This window comes from Labeo rohita, chromosome 10, assembly GCF_022985175.1.
Source record: "Labeo rohita strain BAU-BD-2019 chromosome 10, IGBB_LRoh.1.0, whole genome shotgun sequence".
In the NCBI taxonomy this organism is placed as follows: domain Eukaryota; kingdom Metazoa; phylum Chordata; class Actinopteri; order Cypriniformes; family Cyprinidae; genus Labeo; species Labeo rohita.
Genome location: NC_066878.1, coordinates 24,303,389 through 24,328,716, shown reverse-complemented (window position 1 = coordinate 24,328,716; position 25,328 = coordinate 24,303,389). Strand labels below are relative to the sequence as shown.

The 25,328-nt window shown below is 41.6% G+C and overlaps 1 protein-coding gene across 1 annotated transcript in view; it reads left to right on the top strand.

Moving 5' to 3' along the window:
• The window catches only part of LOC127171950 (beta/gamma crystallin domain-containing protein 3), a 30,442-nt gene extending 5,138 nt beyond the window's left edge, over nucleotides 1-25,304 (top strand). Inside the window, exons 4-22 of the mRNA XM_051120926.1 lie at nucleotides 2,940-5,475; nucleotides 5,924-5,968; nucleotides 6,349-6,467; nucleotides 7,179-7,350; nucleotides 9,632-9,759; nucleotides 9,941-10,067; nucleotides 10,153-10,188; nucleotides 10,277-10,383; nucleotides 11,869-11,998; nucleotides 12,337-12,446; nucleotides 14,234-14,360; nucleotides 14,438-14,470; nucleotides 14,553-14,662; nucleotides 15,931-16,057; nucleotides 18,324-18,451; nucleotides 18,529-18,652; nucleotides 19,665-19,826; nucleotides 22,732-22,891; nucleotides 24,726-25,304. Of these exons, the coding sequence (XP_050976883.1) occupies nucleotides 2,940-5,475; nucleotides 5,924-5,968; nucleotides 6,349-6,467; nucleotides 7,179-7,350; nucleotides 9,632-9,759; nucleotides 9,941-10,067; nucleotides 10,153-10,188; nucleotides 10,277-10,383; nucleotides 11,869-11,998; nucleotides 12,337-12,446; nucleotides 14,234-14,360; nucleotides 14,438-14,470; nucleotides 14,553-14,662; nucleotides 15,931-16,057; nucleotides 18,324-18,451; nucleotides 18,529-18,652; nucleotides 19,665-19,826; nucleotides 22,732-22,891; nucleotides 24,726-24,814 (4,570 nt within the window). The 3' untranslated portion in view covers nucleotides 24,815-25,304. The remainder of the gene's footprint in view (nucleotides 1-2,939; nucleotides 5,476-5,923; nucleotides 5,969-6,348; nucleotides 6,468-7,178; nucleotides 7,351-9,631; nucleotides 9,760-9,940; nucleotides 10,068-10,152; nucleotides 10,189-10,276; nucleotides 10,384-11,868; nucleotides 11,999-12,336; nucleotides 12,447-14,233; nucleotides 14,361-14,437; nucleotides 14,471-14,552; nucleotides 14,663-15,930; nucleotides 16,058-18,323; nucleotides 18,452-18,528; nucleotides 18,653-19,664; nucleotides 19,827-22,731; nucleotides 22,892-24,725) is intronic.
• The last annotated feature ends 24 nt before the right edge of the window (nucleotides 25,305-25,328 follow it).

Genomic DNA, 25,328 nt, shown 5'->3' with positions numbered 1-25,328 from the left:
CTTGTTTTCAAAATTTTTATGTTCAGAGTAGGGCTACACGATTAATCGAATGCGTTTATGAGGTGCGCTTAGTCAGTGAAGCCGGTACTTTGAATAGTAGTAAAGCTCCATCACGTGCGTTCAGCTGGAGCGGCAAGTAATACACAGAGCCGTAAATCACTGACGAGCTACGCCAGTTCATCGTGCAGCCCTAGTTCAGAGGCAGATTGTAGGCAACAGCCATTTTAGCCCTGCTGAAAAAAAACTTAGAAATCATCACAGAATTTTAAGTGGTTTAATGGTTATAGCGGAAATTGTACTGGCTTTAACTGTAATGATGCCTGTTGGTCTCTACTGGTAATTGGGCACCTTCTGTTGTTGGCTTGTTAAAACCAGACACACTACAGGAAACCGTTTTAATGGTTAAAAGTTGATGGTTTGTAGTGTTTATAATGGTGTGGTGAAATCAGTAGAATTTCTGTGATGTATTGTTTTTTCAGCATGGAGCATAGTGTGTGATTTGGTCTTAGTGACTTAGGAGTCCTGTTCACTACTTCTAATGTTTCACAGATCTAGGAGCTAGTTTAAGCACTAAAACTGCTCATCCCAGAGAGAGAGACTACTTTGTGAAGTAGTCTTGGAACAAACATTTAGGAGTCTTAAATTTAGGATTGTCGCGCCCATTACTTTTAAGATTCTCTCCTAAATCGGCAAGTTATCAGCTAGTCCACTTCCAGCACAACAATTTACAGATAATGTAGTCACCCCCTTGTCATCCAAGATGTTGATGTCTTTTTTTCTTCGGTCGTAAAGAAATTGTGTTTTTTGAGGAAAACATTTCAGCATTTTTCTCCATATAATGGACTGATATGGTGCCCCGAGTTTGAACTTCCAAAATGCAGTTTAAATGCGGCTTCAAACGATCTCAAATGCGGTTGTAAACGATCCCAGCCGAGGAAGAAGGGTCTTCTCTAGCGAAACAATCGGTTATTTTAATAGAAATGATACAATTTATATACTTTTTAATGTCAAACGCTCGTCTTGTCTTACTCTGTCTGGACTGTTTTTGTTCTGATTCATGTCAGTTAGTGTATGTTGAAAAACTCCCATCTCATGTTCTCCCTCAACTTCAAAATCGTCCTATATCACTGTTTTACCTTTTTTGTTAAGGGTGTTTGATCTTCTTTGCATGTTCACTGTGTGTGTCTGTTCTTCTGCAGTGATGTAGGATGATTCTGAAATGATTTTTGAAGTCGAGGGAGAAAATACGATTGGAGTTTTTCGACATACACTAACTGTCTTGAGCCAGAATACACAGAGTTCAGGGAGAGAAAGACAAGATGAGCGTTTGAGATGAGAAAGTATTTAAATTGTATTTTTTTAATGAAAATAACCAGTTGTTTCACTACATAAGACCCTTCTTCCTCAGCTGGGATCATTTACAACCGCATTTGTGATCGTTTGAAGCTGCATTTAAACTGCATTTTGGAAGTTGGGGCACCATATCAGTGCATTATATGGAGAAAAACCCTGAAATGTTTTCCTCAAAAAACACAATTTCTTTACTTTATGAAGAAAGAAAGACATGAACAGTTTGGATGACAAGAGGGTGAGTACATTATCTGTAAATTGTTGTTCTAGAAGTGGACTTCTCCTTTAAGTTGTTTTGTGAATATGGGCTCAGATGTTCAGCTAGTTTACGGTGTTTACGGCAGTAGTTTGCCGTTCTGGGGAGTGAAACGCTTTCAGAACATCGATGTGTTCATTTGAGTGGGACTTAACCAATCGCATGAGTTTGGGGGCGGAGCTATCTGTCAGACCAAACAATGGTGGATGAGGGTTAAAGCAGAAGAATCTGCTCTCAAAACATGACATCGGAAACACTGAGCATTTGATTAGAGATCTAGCTGATGTGTGCATGTGTGTTTGGTTGGGCTTTTTTTTTTTTTTAAGGTTGTGATTTATAATTGAATTATTGTGATTCTGTTTAGTGCTGCTAGTGGTATTTTTAGAAAAAACATGTAAATAGTTAGACGTGTCACGAAATAGACCATCTCTTCTTGGAGGATGGAGAAACAGAAGACCACTGAAAAGCCTTGCGTGTCTCTTGCATAATATTAGTGAGTCCAAAAATAGAAACACCTCAGTTCTTTCATTGTCTTACTTGAGCTCGCACTTTTATTTTTAAACCGTATTTATATCCCAGTTGGCTTTAGATCTAAGGGTGTTGTTAGAGCTGCTGGGAAAATGTTCTTTTCTCAAGACTATATTGGGACGGCTGTAGAATGAGCTCTAGATTCCTGATGAAATGTTTAGTATTAACCACTTTGCCTTTTCACTCTGCAGTTATTTATATTACACTCCCATATATGTCTATGCTTCCATGAGAGCACCGTCAGGTCTGCAGTTCTTCCGTCATGTCATTTGCGCGTTCTGTCTTTGAGCTCATCCCAACGAAATTTTTTCTTCATTGCCTTTCATATTGAAATGTATAGGGTGTTTTATGTGTTTAGTTTGTAATGCTCTTATTGAACTTGTTTTACCTAGTATTTTATGCATTTATTTGCATTGCACGGCACTTTGGTACGATGTCTGTTGTTTTTAAATGTTATTAAATGAAAGGACCTTGACCGTCAGTCATCATCTTTATCAGCAGTTGCTTGTCTGCTGTTTCTGTGACCGTGTACATCAGCAGTACTTTCTAAATGTTTTGTCACCTGTGAGGGCGACCCGGGGCTGGCTTTCTGTACTGTAGGTGCTTTGTGTTGATGCCGTTTATGAATATTTCATGAGAATGTTCTGAAATGGTTGTTTTAGTTCCTGCTTTTACATAACAGCCGTATGACACACAGAGAGTGCTTCAGACGTCACAAGTGTGTGCATTAATGGATCTTGTGTGTTGAGATGTGTATCCTAACATAAAGGCTTCACTTTGCCTTTCTTCTGTTTTCCTTCCACAGTTCAGAGGAGCAGACTGAGGAAGATAGGAGTGATGCCGTAAACATCGATGCCAAAGAGTGCTTGGAGGACAAGAGACGTTATGATCTAGCCTGTCCTCCTGTAGTGACTTACGGCACGTACCGTGGATTGAGGGAAGTCAGGAAACCAAAGAAGAAGCATCGCGTCGAGCTTCATTCGCCAATCTCTGAGGGAGAAGAGGCTACACAACCCGACGGCCATGAGGACAAAGAGATTTCCTCTTGCGCCGTAAACACCATGAGCTCTGATGGTCAGGAAAATCCCACTGCCGCATCTTCTTCACAGACACAGCAGGTAGACGTCGCGTCGGCACAGAGTGTCTTATCAGACCAGGTTTCCGCTGTTGAATCGGAACTAACTCCAGCACACCAACTCCCTGATGTTGCAGGCTCTGGTTCGTTGCTTACCTGCGTAGAGACGGACTCGGCCTTCCAAAGTACTCAAGCGGAACAGAGTCCACCGAATGACCCGGTTAAGAGCGGACCTGAGCATCTCGAGAACGCTGCGCTAGAGACGTCATCAGGCGACAATGAAGATCTTATGGTTTCAGTCATCAACATAGACCATCACGACGCGGTTCCCGCTCAAGAGCAGAGCTCAAAGCAACAAAAGCCATCTTTAATTGCAGACAGAACAGATGGTCTAGCCCCTGATTCTCAGACGTGCTGGACTCTTGAGGACGTTCAGCTGAAACGGGCTGGGGTGGATTCTGGGATGGATGAAGAGGTCCTGCGAATGGAGTCTAAAAAGATGGTGGATAGCATCCTGACAAATGCCGTCGCTGCCCTGCACAAGATGGACGCATCTGAGACGGAGCCTGGCGTCCTGTTAACTTGCAAACCTAACGAAGGCTCAGAGGCACTGCTGTTTGAAGATGGTCGTGGAGATGGAGGCACTAACGCAGAGCATCAGTTTCGCGGGATGTTGACAGACCACACGCTGTCTGTTGTTCTCGAGGAAACACTAGGAGGCCACGTGGACTGCAGCAGGTCGCCGCCTTCCTCAGGGTACGAGTCAATCGCTGGCTCTGACACGGACATCAGGTGCATCGTGGGCGTGGCCTCTGATGTCACCGCTACCAGCGGTCCAATCGGCTCTCAGAATGAGAATCAGGCCATTCTTGAATATCTCTTTGAAGAAAAGGAGGATGCAACTGCTTCCCATAAGAGCAGTGGGAGAAACTCTCTGCTCAGTGCTGCTGCTGCTGATGAGCTATTATCCCCAAATGTCCACAGTCATAAGGAGGAGTCTCTCTGGGATGAGCAGCACACGGGTGACGTCTCCATATGCGAAGCGGAGTGGGTTAGAGGGGAAGAGAGACCTCAGGATACAGCCAAAGACAATGCAACGAGCAATAACTGTAGACTCAGCCTGAATGGTTCTTGTGGCACTGCTCCATCAGGCCATCAGGAGAGTCCACGACAAAGCCAAACTCTCAGTGTAATGGGAAAGTCAGAACCTGTTAACCGCAGTCTTTCACCTGATATGACGGATTTGGATATGATGTCAGGAATCACACAGCAGCCACCAGCTACACAAAGCCATAAATCTGAGCAGTCTGAAGCACCTTCTTCAGGCAGTGAAGAGCAGGTCTGCCAAGTGTCTCGGGCTGGAATAGATTCACGTGTCTTGCCATCCGTGGGTGAAGTCCAATATTCTGGAGGGCTCCATCCTTCTCAGTGGGCCTCGGTTCGAGCGGTCTGCTGCGAAGTCACCGAAGACCAAAGCCTGAGCCCTGCGGCGCTTGACGAGCATTTCAAGACAGAGCTCAGCGTGAATCGAGCAGATGCTGGAACGTCAGTCGTGTCAGTTTCAGGCCGTAGAATTCACCTTGACCCCGTGGACAGTTCCAGCAGAACTGCGGCCGTTGTTCCCCAACACTCCCGATTTCACGATCTTGATCTCCACCAGGTCGACGGAGGCTTCGCCATCATCAGCGAGGAGGAAGAGAGTGACATGGTGTTCGTGAACGATACGGGGCCCATGCACAGTCCCAGCACGCGTCGAGCCAAAGCATACCCTTTCTCCTTGTCCCCCATCTACGAGGAGGAGTTTGGCCGTGAGGAGGCTTCAGGGCCGGAGACACTGCAGGTTCCTCCAGCTACAGAAGAGGAGCAGAGGAGCGTGGAGCAGCCGGCGTCGTCCATCCTCTCCCTCCTGCAGTCGGTCAGCGAAAAGCTGCAGTCCAGTGTGATCTGCAGTTCAGTCGAGGAGTCCGTCCAGGCACCGCAGAGCAATCGCTACTCCTGCGGAGACGACAGTGAGGACGATGATGAGAACCCCAGCATTCTACAGAGCCACCAGCTCACTGCGGCCGAACCGGAACACGAGACTGCTAGTGACACTCCGGACGGAATGCAGGAGGAACGGGACTGTGACGGCACGCTGGGTAACGTCGGAAAGAATGCCGATACGCCTTTCTATCAGTACTTGAAGTCTAGGATAATGCCATCAGGTGATGAAGAATCTGAAGACACTGAATGCATGTGTCCTAGTGCAGGCAACACAGTGGTTACGGTAAGCAGAGTCTGATTCTTAGTCTAGAACAGGAGTGCCAAAACTCGGTCCTGGAGGGCCGGTTCGCTGCAGAGTTTAGCTCCAACCCCAATTAGACACACCTGAACAAGCTAATCAAGCTCTTACTAAGCATGCTAGAAACTTCCTAGCAGGTGTGTTGAAGCAAATTGGAGCTAAACTCTGCAGGACACCGGCCCTCCAGGTCCGAATTTGGTCTAGAACCTAGGTCTTCAACCCTGCTCCTGGAGACTCACTGTCCTGCAGTTTATTTCCAACCTGCTCCAGCACCCCTGGCCTGATCCTGATGAGCTGGTTCAGGTGTGCTTGATTAGGGTTGCAGCTAAGCTCTGCAGGACAGTGGGTCCCCAGGTTGAGGCTTGAAGATCTTTGGTTGAGATAGATTGAGATATGCTTACACTTATGTTAACAAGCTTTAATGTCCTCACAGGGAGAGATCGGAGGGTTTGGAAAGGTCAACCCTAGACCTACAGCAGTAAGTTCAACTCAACTCATACGAATGGCGGTCTGTTTAGTTTGAGCACTTGAGCTTTTAAACTGCTTTTCGCATTGTCTTTGCATTGCCCAGTGGGGCTTTGTTCCAGGACTCTAACTGTAGAATGTTGAATCACATTTGTAATGTTACCAATGTCGGTGATGTCTTGGCACTGCAATAACAAATCCATTCCACTCTCAGCTTGCCAATGTAGTGCTCTACAGTCATACATTTTGCAGCTCTACAGCCATATCCTCATTGTCTTTGTTTGTTCAGATTGTGCCAGTGTCTTAGTTTCGGGAGTATAATGGTAGCACTGTACTAACCTATGTGTCCACAAGGGTCTTTTCCCTGTCGCTGATGTCTCCATATAAACACAGGTGCTCATCTACGAGAGTCAGTCGCTGAGCGGCGAGAGAAGACAAATCTGCGATGACGTGGAGGATGCTGGGAGGGATCTGTTTGCTCACAGAGGAACGCTTCATGCGCTGAGAGGATGGTAGTCACGTTTACTTTCATAAGATAATACACCTCACTACAGTGCTTACACAATACACACACACAGCTGGCAGGCAGTCAGTTTCCTGGCCGAGTCAGAGTTGCAATGAGTTGGTAATGATTTTTTTTATGGATGTGAGCCGTAACAGTCCAGTTGTGCTGTTGTCTTAGAAATGAGCTCATAATTTAGTGTCTTAGTGGACTCCCATTGGCTCTTAGAGAGACACAGTGTTTGTGTGTGTATAAGAGTGCTGTAGCTCATGTCTAATAGATGAAGTCATTGTGCCTCCATTTTTTGAGTGCTGAAAGCTTATGCAATGTCGTTTTGCTAATGCATGTCCACAGACTCGCCTGCCTTCTCCATTATTCAGCAGCACTCAAACACGCGTGAAAATCACACGAGGGATGTTTTTCCCTTGTTTTTCATAAACTTGTCCCGTCAAATCATATCTTTGACAAAAATTTTACATAAAATATTTGTTTAACTTCTTTTGTGGCGAGTTCTGAGTTGTTCCTGTCTTCTGTGTGTTTCTTAATGCTTTGTGTTCAATCACTTCCTGTTCACTTCTCTGTTCCGTTCCTTCAGACAGAGAGTCTGAGACTCTGCTGGTCTCTACGGCAATGTCCTTGAAATTCTGTGTGTTTGAGACATTTGTTGCGTTGGCTTGTTAAGACGGTGATGGATGTTGAAACTGTGTTTGCGTGTGTTTAGTTGGCTGCTCTATGTGGATCCGTGGTACCGTGGCTCGTGTGTTCTTCTGGAGGAGGGTCAGACTGTGAAGACCAGCGGAGGATCTCAGCAGGACCTGAAGGAGACCACAGAGCCCAACAGGCCTGATCTCGGTGACGCGCTGTCTGTGGGCTCCCTCCGGACGCTGCTGAAGGTATAAGGAGCCGTCTGTCTCTGTGTCACTTAGAGTACATTTACTTCATATACATTTCTGGAAATGTTTCTGTACACAGATGGTACCGGCACTGAAACACTGCTGTGATCTGTGATCTCTTGTGGTGTTTCTTGTGAGAAATCTGTCAGTACAAGCTATGCCCACCAACAGACTTCAGTGAATGCAGATTGATAGCTTATTGCACCACCTTGTGGCGGATTCTCTCAAAAGTTGATACACAACTAGCCACCTTGTATGTATATGCTAAATCTCCTTATGAACAGACATATCTGTATTTCTGTAGTGCTTAATACACTACCGATTGTTTCAAACAGTAATAAGCAGGAAAATTAAGAATCAAAGGTGCAAACTTCACCAAACAGAAGACCAATTCAAATTCAGCTGTAAAGCATGTCGATTCACTTAATCTATTAATTAAATAATTATTGAAGGAATCAAAAAACAGCACATAAGTTGTTGTGATTGTACAGTGCATGTGAATATTTAATGAGGCAAGAGGTGTTCCATTTAATAATTTAATTTGTATTCCAGCACCGTACCTATATAGGGTCATTCCATGTCAAATCGAACAAATATCAAAAACATTCCCGGCTCAAATTTTTGATATTTTTTTCTGAAGAGAGATAGACGTGTATAGAAATGAAAGCCAAAATATTAAACATCACTGATTAATATTTACTGAGTAAACCACTATTTTGTTGAGGGAGGTCAAAGTGGCAGTTTTCACCTGAAATTCAGAATCAAGTTATAGGGGAGTAAAAATAACATCGGAAAGATGCCAGCGTCATGATGTTGTATTTACACAGAGAGTGGTAGTAAAATCTGTTGATTTTATCAATCTTTGTTGCATTATGTGCCAATGGTGACCAGTCAAAAATGGGGAAACGGCACTTTTAAAGTTTTTCTCCAAAGTTTTTATGGAAGTATTAAAGATATCTTAATGCCCTTATAGATATTGGGTCTTATATGGGTTCCAGAGATATTGGAATTTCAGTATGGCTCCAGGAGTAAATCGTTAAAATTTACACGTTTTCAGTGGTCAAAAACCAAATGTGGGTCATATAAAACTTTTCTTTTAAAGAAGAATGTACAAGTAATGTTAAAACTAGAGATGTATCCTCTGTTTCTTTCTGTCAAGACAACTGCATTGAACACACCTGTCTGAGTGCCATAAATATTCTTTTTCCAAAGTTTGTGTGCCTATAACTCAAGAAGTACTAAAGATATCGCAATATGATTTTAGATTCTAGCTCTTCATAAACGTTTCTTTTAGAATCTTCATTTTCAAGTCCCTACGTCATTCAGTCCCACAGATATGGGGATCTCAGTGAGGCTTGATTGTTGAATATTACACATTTTTAGTGGTTAAAGACCAAATTTTGGTCAGTTTGTTTGCAGCTGATGCTTACTTTATTTTAAGAACAATGTCCGAAGAAGAAATAATGTTGAAATTAGAATTGTATCTTGTTTTGCCGCATTTGGTTTTTGACCACTAAAAAAGGTTAATTTTTTCCTGGAGCCATTTAAAAATGTCGATATCTCTGGAGCTGAATCTCATAGGGCCTTAAAATAAAGATGCCAAAAGGAAAGTTTGTTAAGACCCAATATCTAAAAGGGCATTAAGATATCTTTAATACCTCTTGAGTTACAGGCATTCAAACTTCGGAGAGAAAAACTTTAAAAGTGCTGTTTTCCCATTTTTGGCTGGTCACCATTGGCACATAATGCAACAAAGATTGATAAAGTCAGTCAACAGATTTTACTAATAGAGCCACCAATCTCTGTGTAACAATAAGATAATGCCATCTTTCAGAAGTCATTTTTACCCCTCTGTAACTTGACTCTGACTTAACCCAGCAAAAAGCAGTGCTAATTCTGCTCAGGAGTGCTAACAAGGCAATAACCCGAGGATAAACGCAGCAGAGGGGAAAAAAAAACAAGTAACATACCACAAAATTTGAAAATTCTGAATTCTTCTGCTATTTTTTTTGTCTTTTTGGCCCATATTTGCGTCATCTTTGCCTCAGGGGGGGTTGAAAAGGGTTTTTTTTTTTTTGTTTGTTTTTGGAAGGAAGGAAATACTGTAAAGCATACATCATTTCCATTTATCTCTGCGTTTCATGCAGTTCTCATGCTACTGCTGGGTCAGTCGTCTCATCAGGATGCGTGTTCACTCTGTGTTCATGAGCTTTGATGGAGTTCATGCCGGTGTTTTCTTCATTCAGCAGCGCAATGAAGCATTTCGTGTTGTTGTGTGCAGGACGACAGTGTTCCAGAGATCCATCTGTATCCCAGCTCCTCTCAGACCCTCCGTCTGTATTCCGCGACAGACCTGACGGAGCGGCGCGGCCCCGTGCTCCTCTCTGAGCTCTGCGTCAGGACCGGATGGTAGGGCGAAGCCTGACATCACACCAGACTAAAATGTCAAAAAAATGATTTGTTTTGAGCTTGTTGATGTGGATTTCGTTTTTTCTTAATGTCTTGACATTTCTTTCTCTTCAGTAAGACGTTAAAAACAGCCGTTGTTGTGCTGGCAGTGGTTAATTTTGTTCCCTAAATATGTGTGCAGCTGGTTGGTTTGCGAGCAGCCTGGATTCAGCGGCAGATCCGCCGTTCTGGAAACAGACGCGAGAGCCACGCCGCTGCTCCAGAACACCCTCCTGTCCTGCGTGAAGAGTCTCCGGCCGTTAAAAATGGTACGTATGCAGCGCTCATTCCAGTGCGATCTGACACGAGCGTTTCGTGCTTTTCAAACTAACGTCTGCTGTGTTGCTGACGCAGGGTGGGCTGCGGGTGACGAGGCCGTTGGACCCAAAGGTGAGACGGACTGACGGACACCACAAACGCGCTGATGTTCAGAGCTGTTCTTGGATCAGTGGATGTGATTGCTGTGTCTCTTGTGTAGGTGGTGTTGTTCGAGAAGCCTCAGTTCCAGGGTCTGTTCAGGGAGCTGCCGGATCACGATCCCCGTCTGACGGACTCCGCTTCATCTCTGCGCGTCACGGGTGGGATGTGCGTGTCTTTGCCGCTGAGACCAGCGATCATGCGATACATTTACAGATGTGGTCATTTTGGTGTCTTGAGACGGACGCACACCGGACGAGAAGCGCCGCGTCACCTCTAGAACGACTCGTGGTATCGCACACCAGACACGTGTGCACGTTTTCGAATCACCAAACGGGCAAAAGTTCACTGCAACAATTAACGAAATAACATGGATGAATTTAGGTGTTTGAAAAACAGCACAAGTGGAAAGACTGTATTATCATCTCTATATAACACAAATAGACCAGAAACGCCCAAACTTCGACTATAAAGAGACAAAAGTAAATTATATAAAAATTAATATAAAAAAAAATTATGCAGTCAAACAAAAATGATTGAGACACCAGATGTAATTTTGGATATTTGTAATTTTTACTTGAGGGTGCAGGACACTATAGTTCATTTATGTAAGTGAGGATAACAAAGTGAAGTAAACTGTGACATATTATATCCAAAAATGGACAGATATTGACCCAAACTACCCCTGAACATGTTTTGCTTAAGTGTTTTTGGCAACTTTTTACATCACAGACGGAACAAAATTAAACATTGCTTGGTAATTGATTGACCTAAATTGGCATTATGTAATTGTAATAAAATGTAATTATAAGAAAAGTAATTTCCTCTATATTATCTAAATTTCAATGCAAAACGGAACAGTGGTAAATGGTAAAAGTTTCTTATTTTTATGCCATGATCTGGCATGGCGACCCAGATCAAAGCCTGTGGTCCTGGTTTACGCATCTTATGCACAGTATATTCAAGCCACAGAAAGTCAGAGCTTTTCTGTGCAAAAACCTCCAGTTTAGAGTGAAGTCGTCATGTGCGTTAGCAGTGATTTGAAACAAATGTGAACCTGGAGCACAAAACCAGTAGCACTAGTATATCTGTGGCAATAGCCAACAATACATTGTGTGGGTCAAAATGATCAATTTTTCTTTTATGCCAAAAATCATTAGGATATTAAGTAAAGATCATGTTCCATTAAGATCATTTGTAAATTTTCTACCGTGAATATATCAAAACTTAAGAACTTGCATTGCTAAGAACTTCATTTGGACAACTTTGAAGGTGATTTTCTCAATATTTAGATTTTTTTGCACCTTCAGATTCCAGATATCTCAGCCAAATATTGTCCTGTCCTAACAAACCATGCATCAGTGGAAAACTTATTTATTCAACTTTCAAATGATGTGTACATCTCAGTTTCAAAAAATTGACCCATATGACTGGTTTTCTGGTCCAGGGTCACAAATATACTGTAATGTAATAAAAAACTGTGAGGATTGAGTCACAGGTGTACAAACATCCGAAAACAATGTGTTTGAAAGTTAAAAGTGTGTCGTAGCGCTTCTCGCCAGATGTGTGTGTCCCTTTAGGCAGCAGACGGCTGATGTGTGTGTGTGTGTGTGTGTGTGTGTGTGTGTGTGTGTGTGTGTGTGTGTGTGTTAGATGGGTGGCGTTCTCCAGTGAAGGGTTCAGAGGTCATCAGTGCGTGCTGGAGGAGGGTGAATATGCCGACTGTACACGACTGTTTGGCGGGACGGAGCTGTCGATCCAGTCGCTGCGCTGCATTCAGACCGTGAGTCTCCGTCTCTTCTCTGCTCGAGTTTCACGCACTGTATGGTACAGGTGTGAGCCAGCGGTCTGCTCTGAACGTCAGTGTTTGACAGCAGAATCACTGCAGATGTTCACTTTGTCCTCAAACGTTTGCAGAACAGTGTCACTTTTTTTTTTTTTTTTTTTTTTTTAGCAGGTCAAAATGGTGCTAAAGACCAGCGCGTTATTTAATAATGTTGATGTGTTTTGTAACTAAACATGAGAATATGAAAATGAGAATCACTGCATAACAGAATGATCGTAGCAGTTCATCGCGGGTTCGCCGACGGGCTGTAACGCAAGTGTCGGTCTTTCCCGCAGGATTTCCTGGAGCCGGCAGTGAGTCGGAAGATCTCTGATGAGGAAATCGACATTCATCAGGAGATTCCTGATCTGCAGGAAACCGACGGCATCTCCGTGAAGAGCGGAGCGTGAGGCCACATTTCATCCACGCGATAAGAATCACAGCCAGTAAAGTTCCCTGTTCACACCAAGAACGATAACTATATTAGCGATATATTAAAACTTTATAGTTATCGTTATAGTTATCAATATGGGCTTTCACACCGGAGGAATATTTTTAAAGCTCCTGTAACTATTGGCAGAAGTTCACACGTTTTGGTTTGTTTGCACTGCAGGAGCTGGGAACGAGTTGAGTTAGAGGAACGCCAGTAAATTAGCTCCTGCTTCAGAATACAGCCTAACCCAGGACGATAGTGCAACGGGGCGGTCATGGCCTAATAGTTAGAGAGTCGGACTTGTAACCCACAGGTTGCGAGTTCGAGTCTCTGTACAGGTAGGGATTGTAGGTGGGGGGAGTGAATGCACACCGCGATTGAGGTGAAACCTATGAGCAAGGCGCCGAACCCCCAACTGCTCCCCAAAAGCGGCTGCCCACTGCTCCGGGTGTGTGTTCACAGTGCGTGCGTGTTTGTTTGTTTGTTTACTACTCGCTGCTATCTGTGTGCAGTGCACTAATTCCGAGTATGGAACCACCTGTGACAACTGAATGCTGATTGGCTGAATTCATGACATACCAAACACCGCCACTTGCCATATTTATAAAGCTGTGTAAACGCACAGTTTACATATAATTAATCCACAAACATGGAAAACAGCGATAGACGGACTGATGCTGAGGTCCTGACACTTCTCCGTCCTCTAGCTGTTGGCGCTTAACTGACGTCACTTGTGAATTCAACCAGGAAAATGGCCTTAGGGGAAAGTTCAGTTCCCGGGGGAGTGACCTGGTGGCTTGTTTCCTGTAACTACCTGGTGCGAAAGCCCTTGTTATAACTGTGGTGTGGACTTATTCTTTGAGTTAAAACCAGAGGCGGTTCTAGGGTGAGTGGATATTCGGGGCTTAGCCCAGAGACATTAATGTTTCTATCAGAATACACGGGATAGGGGATGTTTTTTTTTAAGAGACAAGTGTAATTAATTAAAATTTACAAACTGCATTATGAATTTTTTTTGAATATAAATTTTAGAACACAGAAATGTGAAATGTAAAAAGAATGATACTTTTAAACATGAGACTCAAATTTCCAGTAGGTGGCAGCAAGCCGCTGTCTTAATGACGGAGTCGTTGAGTCATTTATTCAGTCGATTCGTCAAAACGGCCGTTTCATTCAGGAACGAATTGCGCTGTTGCGCTGACTCTTAGTAAAGTCTATCACAGACCATGCTAAACGCTTACTAATCGTATCGTTCTAAATACGTGAGTCCTAGAAAATCTGTGCGTAATACCATGATTGAAAATCTGTATTGTTGCTATACAGCAACAGTAATCTAATTTTGACAGATGGTAAGATATATGAATTTATAGGCTACAGTAAGCTAGAGATACCTGAAGCAGCTGAATTTTGCTGTTTTAATAGAAATAAGTTTAATGCGCATGAAAACTCAATCTTGATGCACACAAGACATGGTGATTAAAAACATCTGGAGCTTCAGCCCCTAGCGCTGCCTCTGGTTAGAACAGGGGCACAAAACTCAGTTCCTGGAGAGTTTAATTCCAATTTGCTACAACACAACTACCATGTTGTGTTCGAGCAAGCCTGAAGGACTTGAGTATCATGATCAGGTGTGTTTATTTAGAGTGGATAAGGTAAACTCTACACGGCTCTGACCCTCCAGGAACTGCAGCCCTGAGTTATTAAAACATTATAGTTATGGTGTGAACGACTCTTAACACAGGGAGTTTGTTGTGTTTCAGGTGGGTTGCGTACAGTGAGAGGTGTTTCACGGGACAGCAGTACGTTCTAGAGAAAGGCCGTTATCCGGGGCTGCTGGATTGGGGCGACGGACGGAGCTCGGCTCGCTCGTTGCGGCCCGTTCACAGGGTGAGTATCGTCAACTGAGTGCGTTTGCATTTGAGTTCATGACACACTTTCACTGATGCATCTTAATTTTGCCACAGGACGTCTGTCGGATGGTGGAACCAAAGTTTTTGGTATGTTTGCGTTTCACGTGCCGCTAACGTACAGGCGTGGAGTCCCGGCGTGTGCCGCTAATGTGTTTCTCTCTGAGCGCAGCTGCGTGTCTACAGCCGGACGCGGTACGGCGGCGAGAGCCGAGAGTTTGAGAGCGACGTTCCCGACTGTGGCGTTCCAGCTGTTGCGTCGTTGCGGGTGATCCGGGGAAGGTGAGGGTCTATAATAGCTGTAATATAGCTATAAATCACACTTTCAGCTGTAGTTCTTCAGCCCAGCTGTGTTGCCAGATTGGATGGACAATTTCCAGCCCAAAAGTTCATCAAAACCCACCCACTCCAACAAAAAAAACACCCAACTGTCAAAATAATGTGATGGAATATTGACCTGTCAATCAAGGTTGAGAAGGATCATTTTTAAAACCTTAAAAAATGTAATGATGAAAAATAATATAAATGTATTCAATGTAATTGGACTTTATTTATTTAGTTATTAAATAATAAACAAAATAAAGTGTGACAATACTATTATAATTTAATTGTAATTTTGTATTAAAATAAAAAAAAATTAAATTAAATTAAATTAAAAAGAGTATTAAATAAAAATACAATTATTTTATACTAACCCAATATAAAATGATCATATTTACTTTTTTAAATATGCATTTTCATTATTTTGAAACCTAAAATTAGCAAGCTTTTATTTTGGTGGGTTTGTCAGCGGCCGATTGTAGAGCGTCAGTGAATGAAATGTCACATTTTTGCATTTTTAGCGTACGTTTGTGTTTAGCCTACAATTATGCTTTCAGTTCGAGTGGAACTCATACAGTATTATAGTTTGTTGATCTAAAATGGTGATTGTGCATTAACAGCTGTCAAACATGTCGGTACGCAAATGCACGCTCTGAGCTTATTTACACAGCGCATTTCCTTATTTTAGTCGCGCATGCGGATCTGCGTACAACTTGCGTGCAACCCTGATCGTGATTCAGTTATACATTCAAAACCGGATCCGTTATTGGGCTAAAACGCTGTCATTCATGAATCATCACGTCTGTCTGCTGATCCACAGTGTAAGTGTAGCAGGCGATGTCAACATCAAGTCAAGTCACCTTTATTTATATACCGCTTTTAACAATACAGAATTGTGACAAGAATTGTGCATCAGCGTCAGCCGCCTCTACAGTTGTGTGTGTGTGTGTTTAGTAATGTGATGACTGATTGGATGCTGTACATGCAGACTTGGATTTGTTTGTTTATCAGTTAGCCTATACAATTTAGACAGTTAAAAAAATGCCAAACTGACCCCAGACTAGCCCAAATTTTGTCCACCCACACAATCAAATTTAAAACCACCCAATTGGGTGGGAACCCGTCCAATCTGGCAACACTGCAGCTCTCTCTTTGTCTCTCTCTCTCTCTCTCTCTCTCTCTCTCTCTCTCTCACACTGTCTCACTCTTTCTCTTTCTCTCTCTTGTAGTTGGCTGCTGTTTGATGAGGAGCGTTACTCTGGTAACCAGTATATCCTGGGGGAGGGGCTTTACCCTGATCTCACTTCCTGTGGCTGCACATCAACAGCCATCAAGTCTTTAAAGCCCATTCCATACGTGAGTCGCTGAGAACGAGCAGCCACCGCAGTCTTTCAGGAGACACGAGAAATAAACGTTTGTCTAGTGATATCAGTACACAGGGTTTCTTAAGTGGGTCCTAAAAAGACTTAATTCACCTAAACTGATCTAAGGTCTTAAATCAGAGCAGAAAATCTCATGACATGTTGCATGAACTGTAAAAACATGAATCTCTGCAGTATTTCTGTCTTGTTTTCCAGTACAAATCAAGACGCAAAATGAAGAAAATGTGAAGTCTTGTTTTTGAGATGAATGAATGAAGCGAGTTTATGATTAAAACAAGAACAAATATCTGTGAGTGGGGAATAAAAAACTTGTTTTCCCTTTCAATTGAGTTGATCTTTCTGAGCCCACTGGTTGATATTTGCTTGTGTTTTAATTATGAATTCACTTAATTTTGATCAGTTTTCCATAAAACATGACTTCATACAGGGGCGTTTCTAGGATTTTAAAACATCAGGGGCGAGTGGTGTTGGGGGGGGAGCTCACATCATGCTCACATAAGATTTTGTTAGACACAGGTGGTTGAACCTGGATGGGGTCCGGGGGCATTAAACTGGGGGTTAAAGACCTTGTCACACTATGCACAATAGTAAATAGTAATCACTGCAAATAGCAAACATATCAAAGTATTATAACAAAATTTTACAAAAATATGTTAGACAAATAAAATAATAAATTTGAAGATGTATTTATAACTGTAGCAAATATATAGTTGCATGCAAAAATAGGGCCCTATTTTTTTTTACAGTAGCCTTATGGAAATTCTGTGTTGTGTATTTTTCTGGTTATCAAATGAAGGTATAAAATATTAAATACATTGATCTTCTAATGAAAATGATATTTTATTTTTGGCAAATAAAGGGGGTTTACTATTTTTAAAACATGGAAGAAATATTGTGTGAAAAAATTGTATAAATTTAATTAATGGTAGTAGTAGTAGTAGTAGGCACGTACATTATACTGAATGGTTAATAAAGTTAAACCGAACTTTTTTGACGGGTTGCCATAAATACCTGTAAATTTCTGTGTGTATATTTGACGCTTGTTTTACTCAGATGAAACAGTGAAATGCTCATGAAGTGACTCTCAGAGCAGTTCTAGAGATGTTGTTAATGTATTTATGTCCTCATTTAGTGCCAATCACTGCGAGCGTCACGCGCATCAGTATTACAAGTAAAGAAGCCACGAGTCCGCCCCGTTCATTCATAAAAAGACACGCAGAACATGCAGGATTCATATTTAAATAGTCTTTTGCGGCATAATATTTAAAGATACCAGTCCATATCGCGACTTGATGTAAGTGTAATGACCAACTTTTGATTAATTCATTGAAACTTTGACAAATTCCATGGAAATCATAGGGCCATACAAAAACAAACAAACAAAAAAAAACATTCGGGGCTGGAGTAAAAACATTCTGGGCTCCAATGGTTAGCCCTAGCGACGCCCCCTGACTTCATATCTGACGTTATTTTGCATCTCCAGTAAATTAATCTGGAAACACTGGGATGTACTGATGAACATCATTTTTTGCAGTGAGATCAAAAGCTACATTAGAAGTTATTTCCATATTCTAGTGTTTGAAGCAGAGATATTCGAACATTTGTGACCCTGGAGCACAAAACCAGTCATACATATCACAGGTGTATTTGTAGCAGTAGCCAACAATACATAATATGGGTCAAAACGAATTTTTCTTTTAAGCCAAAAATCATTAGGATATTAAGTAAAGATCATGTTCCATGTAGATATTTTGTAAATTTCCTACCATAAATATATCAAAACTTCATTTTTGATTAGTAATATGCATTGCTAAGAACTTCATTTGGACAACTTTAAAGGTGATTTTCTCAATATTTAGATTTTTTTGCCCCCTCAGATTCCAGATTTTCAAATAGTTGTATCTCAGCCAAATATTGTCCCTAACAAACCATACATCAATGGAAAGCTTATTTATTCAGCTTTCAGATGATATATATATGATTATATATGATATAAATATTATGACTGGTCTTTGTTGTAAAATACATTAAAAAGTAATGGAGATCTGTTGGAAGTTGTATTTTCAAACGTTTGAAGTGCTGCTAACATAAGACATTTACATTTAGAGATTATTTTGACGTAATGTGTTCCCTTCAATTTCTTGCTTAAATTTTCTTGGCTTGCTCCTAAAAAGTCTTCAGTTTGCCTTCATAAAACCTGCAGAAATCCTGAGTTAGTGTTTCTCTGTCGTTCCGTTCAGAGTTTCGCAGAGCCGTCCGTGAGTCTGTTTTCTCTCAGCGGTTTTAAGGGGCTTGAAGAAACCGTGTGTTCAGACTCGGAGAACCTGAGCCGCCACTTCATCCAGTCTGTGAGAGTCCACAGCGGCCTGTAAGAGCTCATTATCACTCGCTGTTACTGCGTAAACATCCTGAGAATCAGTGATCAACACGCCTGTCGTCTCACAGGTGGGTGGCGTACGAATACGCTCGTTTTAAGGGCCGTCAGATGCTGCTGAAGCCGGGAGGATATCCGGTTTGGGTGGAACACAGCGGCTGGGATACGATCGGGTCACTGAAGCCTCTCAAACAGGTCAGCCTTCAGCTCATCACCAGCTCAGCTAAAAATAATCACAGTCAGCTAATCGTGAACGGTGCTGATTTCAGCTTCTGTGTGGATGTGGATGTACAGCTTCACATCATGTTTTTTTGCAGCGTTAGGCATTGTGACCAATCACAGACGTGAATGCATTGGCCAGTCAACGGCAAAGAAGAAATCCGCTCTCATCATAACCAAAGTATAGAATAAGAGATTCATTGAGTCACTCAAGTGATTCGTTTAATAAACTTGCGTCATCTGGTTGTAGTTTCCTAGTGAATCCGGGAGTTTGTTACAGAAACAAAACTTGATTTAGGATTCCTGTCCTGTCTACGATCCAAGCAGCTGAACATCTGATGTTAAAATCAATGCGCTTTTAATTTCAGCGCTGCACAAACAGACATTTTGATAAGATTAATAATGATAATAATGGATGCAACAGGTTGATATCACTTTATATTGTGGGAGCCTGTAATTATTTACAGTCTTCAGAAGTCTTTCCACCAATCAAACATCACTGTTTTTCATCTTGTATTAAATAAACCTGTATGAATGTCTTTCTTCTAAGAAGATATTTTGAAGAATGTTAGGAAACATACAGTTGCTGGTCCCCTTTGACTTCCACAGTGATTTGTTTTTATACTGTGAAAGTCAATGGCTACTGCAGCTGTTTGGATACCAACATTCTTCAAAATATCTTCTTTTGTGTTCAACAGAAGAATTCTCATTTTTGGGTTTACTGTCCCTTTAAAGCTATCAGACCAGTGGGTTTTTTTCGAAAGTTCAAGCAGTTTTTTGGTCAAGCTTCTGTGATTCCTTTCCTATCAGTAGTTTAAATAAGACGTGTTATGCAATTCTCTAATAGTTTTTAAATGAAATCTTAAATAAAATCGGCAAACACCAAGCAGATAAAATAGGATTCTAATGTCCTTCTGTCAAATGGCCAGCAAAGCTTTGAACAAACCCACTGCTGTGTGTGCACATTTGTTCCTGTGTTTCTCTTCAGCCCAAAGCGTTCGTCCAGCTGCGGAGCCGCGCTCTGGGTTCGGTTCTGACCAGCGAAAGCGTTTCAGACGGGTCCTTTCCAGCCAAACTCTTCCTGAGTCCCGCCGATCGATCGCTGGACACGCAGCGCTGGATCTTCACTGACGGCCTCCTGAAGAACATGGTCAGTGAGTCAAGTCACCTTTGTTTATGTAGCGTTTTTAACAATACAGATTGTGCCAAAACGGCTTTACAGTGTTAAATAGGAAAATAGTGTGTCAATAATGAAAAAGAGCAACAGTAAACACTCAATTTTCAGTTAAAGGCAGTTCATCATTGATTCAGTGATGTCATCATCTAGCTTCGTTCAGTTCAAATAATATTTCGCTGGAAATTAAGTGTCGTCAACTAAGCAAGCCGGAGGCGACAGCGGCAAGGAACCAAAACTCCATCGGTGACAGAAATGGAGAAAAAAAACTTGGGAGAAACCAAGTTCAGTCGGGGGGCCAGTTCTCCTCCGGCCAGACGAACCAGCAGTTGGAAATGTTACAGAAAAGTCAGATTGTGCAGAGGACTGATCAGATTCCCGTGCTCTTGTGCCGATGGCCGTCTAGGTGACGAGGTCTTCACTGGGGATCCGTCTCTAGGGCTCATCTAGTTGACATGCTCTCCGCTGACATTCAGGGCTGTGGAGGTCATCTCTAGATGCTGATCCACCATCTGATCTGGATACAGACTGGATCTGGTGGCTACAGTGACCTTGGAATAAGAACGAAACAGGCTAATATTAACATAGATGCCATTCTTCTTACGATGCAACAGATACATTGGGTGTTATGGGAAGTGTTCCTGGTTCCTGTTGACCTAATTAATGCAGCCTAGGTTAAACTGACAGAGTGTGTCTGCGTCCCGAACGGTGTAGGGTAGATTGTTCCAGAGTTTGGGCGCTAGATAAGAAAATGATCTGCCGCCCACGGCTGATTTTGATATTCTCGGTATTATCAAATTGCCAGAGTTTTGGGAACGCAGCGGGCATGAGGGACTTTAATGCGATAAGAGCTCGCTCAGGTACCAAGGAGCTAAACCATTTAAGATTTTATAAGTAATTAGCAAGATTTTAAATTCTATACGATGTTTAATAGGGAGCCAGTGCAGTGTTGACAGAACCGGGCTAATATGATCATACTTTCTGGTTCTAGTAAGAACTCTAGCTGCTGCATTTTGGACCAGCTGGACTTTGTTTATTAAGTGAGCAGAACAACCACCCAATAAAGCATTACAATAATCTGTCCTCAAGGTCATGATTGCATGAATTAACGTTTCTGCATTTGACATAGGTCAAGATTCCAATATATTTTTGAGATGGAAAAATGCGGTTTTGCAGATGCTAGAGATGTGGCTTTCAAAGGAAAGATTGCGATCAAATAGCACACCTAGGATCCTAACTGATTAAGCCATCAAGTATTAGACAGTGGGGTTATTACACGCGGAGGTTTTAGTTCTGATAATTAACACCTCTGTTCTCTCAGAATTTAGCAGTAAGAAATTACTCGTCATCCAGTTTTTTTTATATCAATTATGCATTCCGTTCAAATTGGTATTTCGCCGGGCCACGTTGATAGGAAAGGATGACCAATATGAAAAATGCGTACAAAAATTTCGGACTCAGTGTGCAATGACCTTTAACATGTAAAGCGTAAAAAGTAATGGCCCTAGTACTGAGCCTTGTGGTACTCCATACTGCACTTGTGATCGATATGATACCTCTTTATTCACTGCCGCGAATTGATGGCGGTCAGATAAGTTTGATTTGAACCATGCCAATGCACTACCACTAATGCCAACATAATTTTCTAGTTATTTCAAAAAAAAATGTTGTGGTCAATGCTGTCAAACGCAGCACTAAGATCCAGTAGCACTAACAGAGAGATACAACCGTGATTGGATGAAAAGAGCAGATCATTTGTGACTCTAATAAGAGCAGTCTCAGTACTATGGTACGGTCTAAAGCCTGACTGGAAATCGTCACAGATACCATTTTTCTCACACATAATTGTGAGGATACTACCTTTTCTAGTATCTTTGACAGAAAAGGAAGATTCGAGAGCGGTTTATAATTAATTAACTCGTTGGGGTCAAGTTTAATGAGAGGCTTAGTAACTGCCAGTTTGAAGGTTTTGGGGACATATCCTAATGACAATGGTGAATTAATAATATTCAGAAGAGGATCTATGAGATCTGGAAGCATCTCTTTTAGTAGCTTAGATGGAATAGGGTCTAACATACATGTTGTTGGTTTAGATGATTTAACAATATTGTACAGTTCTTCCTCTCCTATAGTAGAGAATGAGTGGAATTGTTCCTCAGGAGATCTGATGCGATACTGTAGCTGACGGCTGCATGGTTACGATTTTATCTCTTATAGTATCAGTCTTGGAAGTAAAGCTGGGAAAAGTCAACGCCGGTTGATGCTTTATTTTTCTTTAGTTAAGCCACTGTGTTGAATAAATACGCAGGGTTATGTTTGGTTTCTTCTAAAAGAGATGACAAGAAGTCAAGAAATCACAAGAAATCAGATCTAGCAAGAAATCAGATCTAGCAGTTTTAAATGCTTTTCTGTAGGATAGGGTACATTCACGCCATGCAGTACGAAATCCCTCTAGATTTGTTTTCCTCCAGCTGCGCTTTATTTTCCGAGCTGCCCTCTTTAGGGCGCGAGTGTGCTCGTTATACCCCGGTGTCAGACTGTTTTCCTTAATCTTCCTTAAGCGTAAAGGAGCAACGGTATCTGAGGAGAACACGGGCCACGTCTGTCGAGAGGATCTGGATGGTGTCTGATGAAAAAAATATGCAAAAAACAAGCTGTCACTTTTATTTCTAAGACACTGATGGCTTCAAAGCAGCTTCACAGTGACAAACAGTGAGATTCTGCTGTACAGCCACTCTAAGCCACGTTATGTGTCATTATTCAGCTCAAGTCAGATCAGCTTTTTACAGTTCATCAGTTGAAGACAGCAGATAGTGATGTCAGACATCAGAACCGTCCAGGAGCATGAATGCTGTAGTTCAGCCGGTGTGTGTTTCTACAGGCGCAGAGGGGCTGTCTGTCTGTGATCGGGGCCAAGGCCTGTGCCGGAGCCCCAGTGGCATTATGGGAAGAGCACGGGCGCGTCAACCAGCGCTGGAGTCTCAATGAGGATGGAAGCATCTGCTCTCATTTAAATCGCAGCCTGGCACTGGACCTCAAAGGTACGTGGATGTTCTCAGTAACCCAGCGGAGTGTGTCACATTTATTAGCCGTCTTCTGCAGGTCTTAAAAAGGTCTGAATTCACCCTTTCTCAAATGAAGGCCTTAAAAAGTCTTAAATCAGAGCTGAAATTAAATGCATGAATTTCCGAAGTCGTGGCATCAAATGTTGCATTCACTGAAAAAAAAAAATGTCATGAGAATAACTAAATAATTGAAAATAACAGAAAAATACAACTAAATATTTTTGTCGGTATTTTAGTCTTGTGTTCCATTATAGATTTATAAACATCCTTAAATTTACTTGAGATGCAAATAATTTTTTTCTGAGAAACTGAACAAAATAAAATGCGTTTATGTAAAATCAAATATGTCAACGAGGAAGTTGATTCTCTGACTCCATGTTCTAATTATCATAAATTCACTTGTTTTCGATCATTTTTTTTAGAAACAAGATCTCTGATGTTGTTTTTGTATCCTGATTTCAGAATTTGCAAAAGAGATTTTACACATTTGCACTGGAAAACAAGACAAAAATACTGAGAAAGAACTTTTTTTTTTTTTTTGCAGTGTAATCAAAGCTACAGAAAAATGTTTTCCATAATACAGTCAGAGGTGTTCAAGCTATTTTTATAAAATTAATTAAAAAGTAATGTCATGTCTGTAGGATGCTGTCATTCCAATCTATGAAGTTCCGCTAATAAACTTGTTGTGCTCCCTAGACATTTACATTGAGACATAATGATATATTGTGTTCCTTTCAGTCTATTCCTTACATTTTCTTAAATGAAATTAGTCTTAAAAAGATCTTTAAAAATTCATAAAACCTGCAGAAACAGGAAATAACAGAACTGTTGAACTTAAATAAATATGAGACAAATATGGAGTGTCTATTTAAACTGAGTGCAAATAGCCTGCTTTGTTGGCAGAGGCTATTTATACTAGCTCCGCCCACCAACGTGTGATTGGGCTAGTCTACACAACAAAATACAGTCATTAAACACCAGCTCCAGTGGCGCAGGTGGTGTAACGTGTTGTACTCTTTTCAACACAATCGACCCGGGTTTGAATCCGCCTTTTGGCAAACTTTTTTTTTTTTTCAAATGTCATATAGGAAAGGCATTTTTTTTTTTTTAATAAAAATGAAGGAAATAATCAAAAAAGGTGAAAAAGTAGCACTTAGGGCTAGGGTAGGTGTTATTTTCCCAATAAGGCAGCATTATTTAATAATTTGAATTACAACAATTTGCACTTAATGTTATTATTGCATGCTGTTTTATAATAAATTACAATACTGAAGTGCAGATAATTGCCTCTATTTGCAGTAAGTATAATAAATAGCAGAAAATCCTGCTGTTTTAGCATAGTATGAATAGAATGTATAGCTATTTGCACTTAGTGTAAATAGCTTCTATTGCTAAGAAAATATGCTATTTACACTTGGTCCAAATAGCCACTGCCATAAAATTAATATCACACATACGATCGCGCTCACGCTAATATTCAGGAAAACGGCACTCTAGCTTGTGTGATCATATCTTATAAACACAAAACAAAGAGGCTCTCTTTTGCCTTACTTTATATTATAGGGAAAATGAAACCGCAGTCTAACAGGCTTCATCACACAATGAATGCTTTTTTTTACTCTCAAGGCGTGTTTTTGTTTTTTGTGTACTCATACATAATGTCAGCTCACATATCATAAAAACAACAGTTAAGGAATTACTGTAGCTGATACAAATCGCACAGAACTAGACTAGAATTTTAAGTGTCTTGTAAGTATGTGTGTGTGTGTGTGTGTGTGTGTCAGAACTGAATGTCTCGTGTGTCTCTCAGGTGGATGCGGCGCTGACCGAGATCATCTGATCCTGAGAGAGCTTCACGCCGGCAGCGCCAGTCAGACCTGGGACGTCGATGTGCTGTGATATGGACACGATTGCACGCGAGCGTATCAGGGACTGAAGCCAAACTGAGATCAGAACCAATCGTTTAACTACAAGCCAATAACTGATCCTAGGCCGTTTTCTGGGAACAGGCGGTCTGGTCCTGTTTTAAACTGCACTGTGAAAGCGGAGGAACCAGAGGAACGAGGCTCTGCGTGTTTGTTTTTATCCCGTGAAGCACATTTGCACTAGCAGAAACCTCATGTGCGTTCTGCAGATGTTCAGGTGAAGTCACGCTGGAGTCGTCCTTTAATCTGCCGCCAAACAGTCACAGATACCTTTTGTGTCGGCTCGAGCTGTAGCGTCACGCCGATGAACGCGTTCAGACGGTCTGCGTTAAACTTAGTCATGTCACTGGAGTCCTTCAGGAACACTAACGTGTGCTCAGAGTCGCACATATGTAATGTGTACGGCGGTGTTCACGAGCAGCATTTTTAAAAGAACCTCAACAATAAATGTAAATTGTAAAATGCATTACGTGTTTGTTTGAATTTGT